The 12,313-nt window shown below is 43.5% G+C and overlaps 1 protein-coding gene across 1 annotated transcript; it reads right to left on the reverse strand.

Moving 5' to 3' along the window:
- Window positions 1-4,428: 4,428 nt before the first annotated feature.
- On the reverse strand, window positions 4,429-5,376 carry LOC135895712 (olfactory receptor 52E4-like). The gene has a single exon (XM_065423858.1). The coding sequence runs from the start codon at window positions 5,374-5,376 to the stop codon at window positions 4,429-4,431; it is 948 nt and encodes a 315-aa protein (XP_065279930.1).
- Between the last annotated feature and the right edge of the window lie 6,937 nt (window positions 5,377-12,313).

Below are 12,313 nucleotides of genomic sequence, written 5' to 3' on the forward strand. Positions count from 1 at the left end.
GTGAAAGATAATAAGATTGAAAATATTGTATTGCCGCTATATAAATCCATGGTACGCCCACACCTAAAATACTGCCTGCGGATCTGGTCGTCCCTTCTCAAAAAGATATATTGGAATTGAAAAATTTATGGAAAAGGGCAACAAGAATGATTAGGGGTATGGAACAGCTTCCATATGAGGAGTGATTAATAAGACTGGGTCTTTTCAACTTGAGAAAGAGACAACTAAGGGGGGATATGAGAGAGGTCTATAAAATCATGAATGGTGTGGAGAACGTGAATAAGGAAGTGTTATTTACTCTTTCTCATAACAGAAACACTAGGAGTGACCCAGTTAAATTAATTGGCAGTGGTTTAAAAGAAATGAAGGGAAGCATTGCCAGCATATCGAGGAACGTGATCGTTCCCCTTTATTCGACATTGGTGAGGCCTCATCTGGAGTACTGTGTCCAGTTTTGGGCCCCACACTACAAGAAGGATGTGGAAATATTGGAAAGAGTCCAGCGGAGGGCAAGAAAAATGATTAGGGGTCTGGAGCACATGACTTATGAGGAGAGGCTGAGGGAACTGGGATTGTTTAGTCTCCAGAAGAGAAGGATGAGGGGGGATTTGATAGCTGCTTTCAACTACCTAAAGGGGGGTTCCAAAGAGGATGGATCTCGGCTGTTCTCAGTGATGGCAGATGACAGAACAAGGAGCAATGGTCTCAAGTTGCAGTGGGGGAGGTCTAGGTTGGATATTAGGAAACAATATTTCACTGGGAGGGTGGTGAAGCACTGGAATGCATTACCTAGGGAGGTGGTGGAATCTCCTTCCTTGGAGGTTTTTAAGGCACGGCTTGACAAAGCCCTGGCTGGGATGATTTAGTTGGGAATTGGTCCTGGTTTGAGCAGGGGGTTGGACTAGATGACCTCCTGAGGTCCCTTCCAACCCTGATATTCTATGATTCTATGATTCTATTTCTTCACACAGCACACAGTCAAGCTGTGAAGTTATTTGCCAGAGGATGTTGTGAAGGCCAAGACTATTATGGCTTTCAAAAAGAACTAGATGAATTCATGGAGGACAGATCCATCAATGACTATTAGCCAGGATGGGCAGACATGATGTCCCTAACCTCTGTTTGCTGGAAGCTGGGAAAGAATGAATGGGGAATGAATTATTTGAGAATTATCTATTCTGTTCATTCCCTCTGAAGCATTTGACATTGGCCACTGTTGGAAGACAGGATTCTGGGCTAGATGGACCTTTGGACTATAAGTTCACTGAGAAAGGAAATGGTGTGAAGATGTTGTGTTGTGTTGTGTTTTCCTGAATCTGGGTATCTCTTCTGCTCTCTAAACTAGAGGAATTGTTTTAGCAACTTGTCAATGGGTTTCCAGGGGGCCCCATTCTGAGATTGCTCAAATAGGGCAAACTGCAAAGAATGGGGCAGACAATCCCCCAAACGGGTGGTTATCCTAATACTTGGATTTAACAAGGCAGGAACAAAACAGCTTTCATAATGCTTTACTGCTTACACAGAAGCTAAAATCCAGGTCCCTTAAAACCACCCAGCCTTGGGCTTCCACCCAGACAGCCAAGTCAAGTATGATGATGATTATTGAACATCTTGTTCATCATATCATAAAGTTCTACCAATCCCAAAGGATTATATACAACACCTCCCATGTGAATGAATATTTCAGATATTTCTCAAATACTCACTTAGAGCCAATTCTTATTAACTAAACTAAGATTTATTTAAAAAGAGAGATTATTGGTTAAAAGATAATTATACATAGAGACATGATTAGAGTTTTTAAGTCAGTTTCATAGTAGAGATGGCTGGCTTCAGAGTTCCACAGAGTTCTTTCAGAATTAGTCAAGAGATTATAGTCCAATATTAAAATATTCATTATCAGGGTGATCAGGGTGTAACTGGAGACCAGAGTCTTGTGACTCAAGCTTCCCCTGATGATGATTATGCAGATCTGAGATTAAAAGGATCAGGTTCCAAGAGCCCTTTTTACAGTTCATGGCAGCAGAGCAGACCTTGGGTGAACAATAGGCTTTTGAAGTAACCTTCTATTTCCTAACCATCACTGGTAATTAACTACCTGGATTAACATAAGGTAATTATCCATTAAGCAGTTTATAGAGAGTTCACAAGAAACTTTAAAGAGACATAATGAAAATGAGATTATTGCACCCAAGTTCCATCTAATAATATTTCCTTTTCATCTCTGAATAAACCGAATACAGCTCCAGACAGGAATCGTTTGGTTACACTTCTAACCTCTAACAAGCTGTTGGGAAACAGAGACTACTAGAGTAACTAACTTCTTCCAGTTCTTTAATAATACAAGTCTACATTTCAAAGCTGTAGCCTAACTAAGATGGAATGGTCTTAACTACCATTTACATACTTTTCTAACCTGTCTCTAAAGAGTGAATCTGGGTCAATAGCCTGCAAGTTGCTTAACTCTTTCTGGCCATGTGTCACACAACCCCTTTTCCATGGCCTGGGGCTGTTTACTTTAGCAATCATGTGACCCAAAAAGGAGAAACTGGAAACAGAGTGCGCCCAAGGGGGAGCTCTGGGAAGGGTGGGCTGAAGCAATTGGAGAGTCTGGGGGAGCTGAGCCAAAGCTAGCCTCAGGGACTTAGTGCTTGGTGTGCAGGTTTCTGCTCCCAGATGGAGGCACTAGAACAGATGAGAAGCTGGATATGAGTCAACAGTGTGCTCTTGTTGCCAAGAAGGCTAACAACATTTTGGGCTGTATAAGTAGGGGCATTGCCAGCAGATCGAGGGACGTGATCGTTCCCCTTTATTCGACATTGGTGAGGCCTCATCTGGAGTACTGTGTCCAGTTTTGGACCCCACACTACAAGAAGGATGTGGAAAAATTGGAAAGAGTCCAGCGGAGGGCAACAAAAATGATTAAGGGTCTGGAGTGCACGACTTATGAGGAGAGGCTGAGGGAACTCGGATTGTTTAGTCTCCAGAAGAGAAGAATGAGGGGGGATTTGATAGCAGCCTACAACTACCTGAAGGGGGGTTCCAAAGAGGATGGAACACGGCTGTTCTCAATGGTGGCAGATGACAGAACAATGAGCAATGGTATCAAGTTGCAGTGGGGGAGGTCTAGGTTGGATATTAGGAAACTCTATTTCACTAGGAGGGTGGTGAAGCACTGGAATGCGTTACCTAGGGAGGTGGTGGAGTCTCCTTCCTTGGAGGTTTTTAAGGCCCGGCTTGACAAAGCCCTGGCTGGGATGATTTAGTTGGGAATTGGTCCTGCTTTGAGCAGGGGGTTGGACTAGATGACCTCTTGAGGTCCCTTCCAACCCTGATATTCTATGATTCTATGATTCTATAAGGACCGGGGAAATGAGACAACCCCTGGTTGGCAGCAGTATGGAAGGTAGAGGGGACAGAAATGAGTAGGGCTTCTCTCCCCCGCCTCCACTCTGTGGCTGCAGCTAGGGCTCGGGGCAGCTGGAACTGACAGATTCTTCTGCCACTCCATCCGGGGCAGCCTGGGCTCGTCCCCTCCTCCAGCTGCTCCTACTTGAGCTGGAGGCTTGAACTCCTGCCAGCTGAATCTGAGACTGTCCAGACTCAGGGCTTCTGCCTCCTTCTGCCGAGCGGCTCCACAGGAATGACATAGTGATTGCCATGTTCTGTTCAATCCCTCTGAAGCATCTGGTACCGGGCACAGTCAGAACACAGGCTACTCGGCTACATGGACCATTGGTTTTACCCGGTATGGCCATTCTGATCTTCTTATTTACACCCCAGATGTATCTGCCTCCTACTGTAACACACTATACCCCACTCCCCTCCCAGAGCTGAGATAGATCCCAGGAATCATAGAATCACAGAATATCAGTGTTGGAAAGGAACCCAGTAGGTCATCTAGTCCAACCCCCTGCTCAAAGCAGGACCATTCCCCAACTAAATCATCCCAGCCAGGGCTTTGTCAGCCAGGAGTCCTGATGGGGACTCTCTCTCCACAGAGTTAGTAACAAAGTAAGAATAAACATTAAAAATTTAACCCTTAAGTGACTTGCCAGATGTGAGAACATATTGGTTTTAGAGATGACTGGGTCACAGCTGACAAGGGGAGGGGAAGACAGGAGAAAGTGACAGAGGCAGGGCCTTGGGGAGAAGACACACAGCAGGGTTCAGGCTTGACAGAAGAGATGAGGCAAAATTGCAATTTCAGGGATCCAGCTACCAGCAATTAGAAAGGTGGCAACGTAGTGTAGTGTACATAGACTGACTCCCCAGTTCATCACATTGACACAGCACAGTAAGGACAGGGAAGGGTTTAATGTGTCTCTGTCTCTCCAGTAAGTGATTCAGGGAAGAGGCCCCAGCACCATGGACCAGCCAGCTCTGCACAGAGCTCAATCTGAGAGTCAGAGCACAAGGAGAAAACATTTAGGTCTTTTTATAAGCAAAGAGCTGGAGCAGCCTGCCCCGGATCTGTTTGGTCCTCACCCCGTAAATGACGGGGTGTAGCACGGGGGGAACGAGGTGGTACACACCGGTAATGAGAATGAGGAAATTCAGTGGCAGATTGTGGCCAAACCGCAGCATGAGAGAGGAAAATAAATCTGGGATGTACAAAGCTAAGATGGCACAAACGTGAGAGATACAGGTCCCAAAAGTTTTCAGCCGGGCATCCTTTGTGGGGAGGCGGAAGATGGCCCTGAGGATCTGAGTATAGGACATGGCGATAAAAAACCCATCCATTAAAATGACAGTGAGAAGATCAAACAGGCCATAGTAACTATTGATGCGGATGTCAGCGCAGGCCAGCTTCACCACAGCTATATGCTCACAATAAAAGTGGGGGATGATGTTGGTTGTGCAATATGGCCACCGTCTCACCAGGAAGGGATAGGGTAATGCGAGTATGCCACTGCGCAGCACCACAGCCAAGCCGATCTTGGCCACCACTGGGTTTGTCAGGATGGTGGAATGTCTCAGGGGATGGCAGATGGCCACATAGCGATCAAAAGCCATGGCCACGAGGATTCCAGACTCCATCCCTGAGAGGGAGTGAACAAAATACATTTGGGTGAGGCAGGCACTGAAACTGATCTCCCTGGAATTGAACCAGAAGATGCTCAACATTTTGGGCAGGGTGGATGTGGACATGACCAGGTCGGTGACGGCCAGCATGCAGAGGAAATAGAACATGGGCCCATGGAGGCTGGGCTCCCTCTTCACGATGAACAGGATGGTGAAGTTCCCCAACGTGGCTATGGCGTACATAGCACAGAAGGGAATGGAGATCCAGATATGGGCTGCCTCCAGGCCAGGAATGCCAAGTAGGATGAAGGTGGAGGGGTTGGTGAAGTTGGTTCTGTTAGAATCTGACATGGCGTAGGGGAGAAATTGTCCAACTCTGAGGCATAAGAGTGTCTTCTGCATTTACCGTATGCTCCCCTGACTTTCTATGTGTTCCCAGGATCTCGGGTGATGGTCACAGATGAAATGCCTGAATGGAGAGACAATGTTAATATGAGACACTGCATGCACTAGTGGAGGCTGTTCTCATGGGAGAAGCAGATTGATCACTCTTCACACACTGAAAAATGACATTTTCATTATTCAAAGAAAATAACTATGAACAATGACCCTACTAATTCCTATTCCATATTTGTATTGTGCTCCCTGCATTAATAGTTCGTACACGTTTTGATGCGGGAACATTAAGAGGCACCAGCAGGAAACACAAGTGTGGATACTGGTTATCCATCATTGTTCCTTAATGCAATGAGAATCAGGATAGGGAGTCCATAATGAAGGGAGTTCCCCCATTCATCCAGTTGCTCGAAATCAGAGAGGGGAAAAAAACAAAATTTTGCACAGATATGTGCTGAGAGAAACATCCCAACTAGAACATACCTCAGGGAAAAGACCTGGACACCATTGATAGCAGCTCAAGAGAAACACCTGCTCATTCACAGTAGCGGACAAAATAAAAGAAATGTTCAGATCCCTAAGATATGGGATGGAGCATAACATGTTTGGGAATGTGTTCAGTTTGGGTCACTCAGTCTCTATTAAGGAGCTAAAAGTCTGGGACTCTTTAATGTATACAAGAGACAAAGAAGAGACCACATGATATAGGAGAGGAAAATAAACAAGGAAACTGATTTACATTCAAATGGACAGTTCCCAACCAATACTATCTATACACACTTCATGCTCCACGAGAACTAATTCCCTAAAGCTGAGGAAAATTGTTAGCAAAACTGATTGGGAGGAAAAATTTAGACAGAAAAATATAAATGAATATTGGTAATTCTTTGATAACAATTTATTAGATATCAGAAAACTCACGATTCCAGAGTCAACAAAGTGAACAATTTTGGGTAAAAACTCAGTTTAGTGGTAAAGTGAAGGCAACAATTAGAGGGAGGGAAGCAATATGTAACAAAGAGGGAAAAGGGACAATAGCTAGCCAACCATAGAAATCAGAAGTTAAGAAAATTGATAAGGAACGTTAAGACATCAGGGAAAACGTTATGTATTGCAGGGCTATGGATCACAAAAAGGAGTTTATTAAATATATTAGGAACAAGATAAATCCTCAAAAATATTTATGTCAATTCCTGTGTTAAATGTAAAATATTGAAATATAAAAGGAAAGGTTTTTTTATAAAAGAATTGACAAGGTTAAGAACTATGGAAAAGCGGGTATGGGATTAGTTAAAAAAAGTCTAGATATGTAAGTAATGCCATTCACCAACAGGGTTTATGCAAAACAGATCTTGTCAAATAAACCTGATTTCATCCTTTTATGAGAGTACACATTGGTTGAGCAAGGGTACACATTTGGTGGATCAAGGGAACCACGCAGATGCAACAAACCTTGATTTCTCAGAGGCATTTGATTTAGCAGTGGAAAATACTGAGTTGGTGAGTTGGAGCAAGGGAAGGATTTTACCTTTGCACATGGGATTGGTGAAATAAACTGAATCCAGTTCGGAGGTCCACATTTGAAAAAAAGATGTTGAAAACTTGGAGAGGGTGCAGGAACGAGCCACAAAAATTCTTGGAGGATAGAGAAAAAGACGTACTGTTAGACTTGAAGGTATAGAGCTCTTAACTTATGAAAAATATTATCCAGTGGAGACTTTCATGGGGAGAAAATAATGTAATCTACCAGACAAAGGCCGAGTGAGTCCTAAGGGCTGGAAGCTGAAGTCAGGTAAATTGCAGCTTGAAATTAGGGCCAAATATTTAGCTCTGATTGTGATTAACCTTTGGGACACACTGAAAAGGGAAGGGTTGGATTCTCCAATTCCCCATGTTGGCACATCCAGACTGGATGTTTTTCTGGAAGATCTGCTTGAAGGGTGGTTTACACTTAAAATGCTACAGCGGTGCTGCCATAGTGCTTCACTATAGACACTACTTACACAGACGGAAGGGGTTCTCCCCTCAGCACAGGTAATGCCCGAGAGGTGGTAGCTAGGTCGATGGAAGAATTCATCCCATGCTGTCTACACCAGGGCACAGATTATCCAATAAGTTCTTGGAATGTATTGGAGACAATTTTTTGTTCCAGAAGCTGGAGAAACCTACTTGGAGACAGGCTGTTCTAGACTTGATTTTGACGTATAAGGAGCAACTGGTTGAGAATTTGAAAGAGGAAGGCAACTTGGGGGAAAGTGATCATGAAATGATAGAGTTTATGATTCTAAGGAATGGTAGGAGGGAGAACAGCAAAATAAAGACAATGGATTTCAAGAAGGCAGACTTGAGCAAACTCAGGGGAGAAGGTAGGCAAGATCTCATGGGAAGCAAGTCTAAGGGGAAAAACAATAGAAGACAGCTGCCTGTTTTTCAGAGAGACATTATTAAGGGCACAAGAGCAAACTATCCCCCTGCGTAGGAAAGATAGGAAGTATGGCAAGAGACCGCAATGACTTAACCAGGAGATCTTGAATGATTTAAAAATCAAAAAAGGATCCTACAAAAAGTGGAAACAAGGTCACATTACAAAGGAGATATCTAAGCAAATAATACATGTATGTAGGGGCAAAATTAGAAAGGCCAAAGCACAAAAGATCAAAATAACTAGAGACAAAAGGGTAACAAGAAAACATTCTACAAATACATTAGAAGCAAGCGGAAGACCAAGGACAGGGCAGGTCCATTACTACATAATAAGAAGAAATGCGGAAATGGCAGAGTTGTTTAATGACTTATTTGTTTCGGTTTTCACCAAGACAGTTAGTGCATACTCTGAAGGAACTGACTTAGGAAGGATCTGAGCAATTAGTTATTATCTTTGAAAAGTCATGGGAGACAGGGGAGATTCCGGAAGACTTGAAAGAGCACATATAGTGCCTATCTATAAAAAGGGAAATAAGGGAAACTCAGGCAATTACCTACCAGTCAGCTTAACTTCTGTACCAGGTAAGATAATGTCACAGTTTATTAAGGAATCAAGATAATGAAGTGATAAGTGATAGTCAGCATGGATTTCTCAAGAACAAAGCATGTCAAACCAACCTTTGAGCTTTCTTTGACAGCATAACAAGCCCTGTGGATGTGTGGAAGCAGTAGATGTGGTATCTTTAGACATTATTACAGCTTTTAATACAACCTTGCATAACTTTCTCATTAGGAAACCAGGGAAATACCACCTAGATGGAACTACTATAAGGTGGATGCATAACTGGTTGGATAACCGCTCCCAGGGAGTAGTTATCAATGGTTCACAGTGATGCTGGAAGGGCATAACAAGTGGGGTTCCGCAGGGATCAGTTCAGGGTCCGGTTCTTTTCAATGTTTTCATCATGATTTAGATCATGGAATAGAGAGTACACTTATGTTTGCAGATAATAAAAGTTTGGAGGGGTTGGAGGTCTTTGAGAATTGGATAAACATTCAAAATGATCTGGGAAAACTGGAGAAAAGGATGATTAGAGGTCTTGAAAACATGACCTATGAAGGAAGAATTAAAGAGATAGGCTTGTTTAGTCTGAAAAGGAGAAGACTGAGGGGGGAAATGATAACAGTTTTTAAATACCCAAAAAGTTTTTACAAAGAGGAAAAAAACGTGTTCACCTTAACTTCTGAGATAAGAGAAGAAGCAGTGGACTTAAATTGCAGCAAGGGAGGTTTAGGTTGGATATTAGAAAAAATGTTTCAAAAAAGGCAAATGCAATGTTTGGATATATTAGCAGAAATATCACATGCAAGTCATGGTACGAGATAGTATTCCTCTACTCGGTGTGTGTTAGGTCTCAATTGAAGTAATGTGTCCAATTTTGCACACCAATTAACAAAAAGGATGTAAAGAACCTGGAAAGGATCCATAGGCAAATAACAAATGTTATGCAAGGGATGGAATACAAGCCGTATGAGCAAACCAAAGAAACCAATATGTTTACTTGGAAAAGAGGAGATTAATGGGGGACAGGATAGTGGTCTTCAAACACGCGAAAGGCGGCCATAAAAAGCTGGTGGAAAGTTATTCTGTCTCACCGCAGAGGGGCAGGACAAGAGGCAATGGGTTCAAATTCCAGCATAGCAGATTTAAATTAAATTTCAGGAAAATCTTCCGAACTTTAGCTACAGGAGTCCAATCGAACAGACTCCCAGAGAAGTCATGGAAGCTCCCTCTATGGAGGTTTTCCAAAGATGTGTGAATAGAAATCAGTCTTAGATGACTAAGACAAAACAAATCCTGCATCTTGTCAGGGGGATAGACAAGCTGTCCTTTGCGTTCCCTTATAACTCTATGGCTCTATCATTCTATGATGTAAAATCCTAGTGTAGACCAGGCCTTAGTCACACACAAGTCTTTCAGCTGAATCCAGAGGTAACTGAGTGAAATTTAATGGGCTTGTGTTTTACAGGAGGTCAGACTGGATGATCAAATGGTCCCTTCTGACCTTAAACCCTATGGATCTATTGATAAAGAAAGTAGATCAGGTATTTATATTTAATGTGTCTCATAACATGAACAAGGTAACATTTAGTTAAATTGAAAGTAGTCTGAACATATAACTTTGAGAAAAGGTAATTGCGAACATAATTCATATTTGGCCTGTAGAACTCCTTGCTACCAACATTATTGGAGTGAAGAGCATAGAAGAATGGGATTCACAACTGGATTGGCCATTGTAGGTGGTCCTGCTGGCATCACCTGTAGTTACGGCTGTCTGACACCTTCCATTAGAAGACCTCATTTCCACTTGCTTATAAGTTGCCAATTTTTTGGAGTTTAGACTGAAATATCACATGTTGGGTGTCTGCTTCGAGAAGAATCGTTTTTTTGTTTTTTTGTTATTTTTTAATTCGAGACATAAAAGTTCAGCCGACTTCTCGAACGAAGCTAGGAGAAATGTGCGTTATCCATGTTGAAAAAATTTAATTATTTTTCTATCGAGGAGCCCTAATACCTCCAAGCTTTCCAGCAGATAAAAGTCAGGTAACAACCCCTGTCCCTCTGCCCCGTTAATAGACAGAGACCTGATATGTAAGAGGATAGGGTGACAGTTTCTGTGCATTAACACACAGTTGGCTCCTGACATCTGTACTCAGTTCTTTCTCCAAGGGGAGTTTTGCCTCACTGGGGCCTGAGCAAAGTATGGGCCGTGTCTCAGAATTTGGCCTGGTATTGCACATCTACTAACACCTTTCATCCTGAAGGATTCACTGTGCCACTGAAATGCACCACCTTGGGGCTGGAGGCCATCAGGTGCGATGCGCAGGGCTGCACAGAAATCAGTAACATTTTGTCCAGTGATACTTTAGTAAATTCATCATTTATGGCAAGGGCCCTGGGATGTTTCACAGTTGTGCAGAGTGGAAAGGACCACAGACTTACTCTCTATCCCACCACACCCACGCTGCACAGGGTTTGTCGATCGGGTGAGCTCCTCATCAAGAGATGTGTACCTGTGAATTATGAGATGGAAGTGTCCTCCCTAGGAATCCCCCTCAGGTATCCGTGACCCACACCTCTCTGAATCCGCCATCTGCAGCATCATCTGATGCCGAGAGCCGACACAGTGTGCACAGTTCATAATATAGCTCTGTTTAATCCCAGTGGGGCTCGCTCAGCCTCTAGAAGACAAGGGAGCATCTGAATGTAAACAGTCTGTAGACAAGCATGTCTCCGCTTCTCTGCTAATTATCCAGATTTATAAGTAAACAGTAATTAAGGAACCTTCCCAAAGGGAGATGAGAACTCTTGGGCTCTGTGCTGAGTCAGAGAGGAATTGTCTGCTCTGTAGGTTTGTGTGGATATATTTAAAAATTATAGTTAATGAGTAAGAAAACTAGGGATAATGCCTAACTCTCCTGAGGATCTGATATCCTGTAAATTCTCAGGATAGATGGGTAGATAGTAGACAGAGAGATCTGGAGAAACTTGACTAAGAGGAGACACAAGCACTTACAGCAAACATGTGGGGCTTCCACTAAGGGATCAGAGATCAGTGCTTCTCAACAGTAACTATCATTATACTCAAAAATAACAGGAGTACTTGTGGCACCTTAGAGACTAACAAATTTATTAGAGCATAAGCTTTCGTGGGCTACAACCCACTTCTTCGGATGCATATAGAGTGAACCATATATTGAGGAGATATATATACACACACATACAGAGAGCATGAACAGGTGGGAGTTGTCTTACCAACTCTGAGAGGCCAATTAAGTAAGAGGAAAAAAACTTTTGAAGTGATAATCAAGATGGCTCAGTACAGACAGTTTGATAAGAAGCAAGTGTGAAAATACTTACAAGGGGAGATAGATTCAATGTTTGTAATGGCTCAGCCATTCCCAATCCCTATTTAGCCCTGAGTTGATTGTGTCTAGTTTGCATATCAATTCCAGCTCAGCAGTCTGCGAGCATGGAGCCTGCTGCGACCATCCCTGCAGTTATGGCCATTGTGAACACCTCGCACCTTATCATCCACCTTTTCCAGAGGCAGATGCTGAGAAATCGGGCGAGGAGGTTAGGGCATCGCGGTGAGGACAAGAAGTCTGAGAGTGGCACAGACCTCTCGCAAAGCACGGGACCCCGTGCCGTGAACATCATGGTGGCAATGGGTCATGTTGATGCTTTGGAAGGGCGATTCCGGGCCCGGGAAACAAGCACGGACTGGTGGGACCGCATAGTGCTGCAGGTCTGGGATGAATCACAGTGGCTGCGAAACTTTCGGATGCGGAAGGGAACTTTCCTGGAACTTTGTGAGCTGCTGTCCCCTGCCCTGAAGCGCAAGGACACCCGGATGTGAGCAGCCCTGACTGTCCAGAAGCGAGTGGCCATAGCCCTCTGGAAGCT

Source organism: Emys orbicularis, chromosome 1 (genome assembly GCF_028017835.1).
Source record: "Emys orbicularis isolate rEmyOrb1 chromosome 1, rEmyOrb1.hap1, whole genome shotgun sequence".
NCBI classification, from domain to species: domain Eukaryota; kingdom Metazoa; phylum Chordata; order Testudines; family Emydidae; genus Emys; species Emys orbicularis.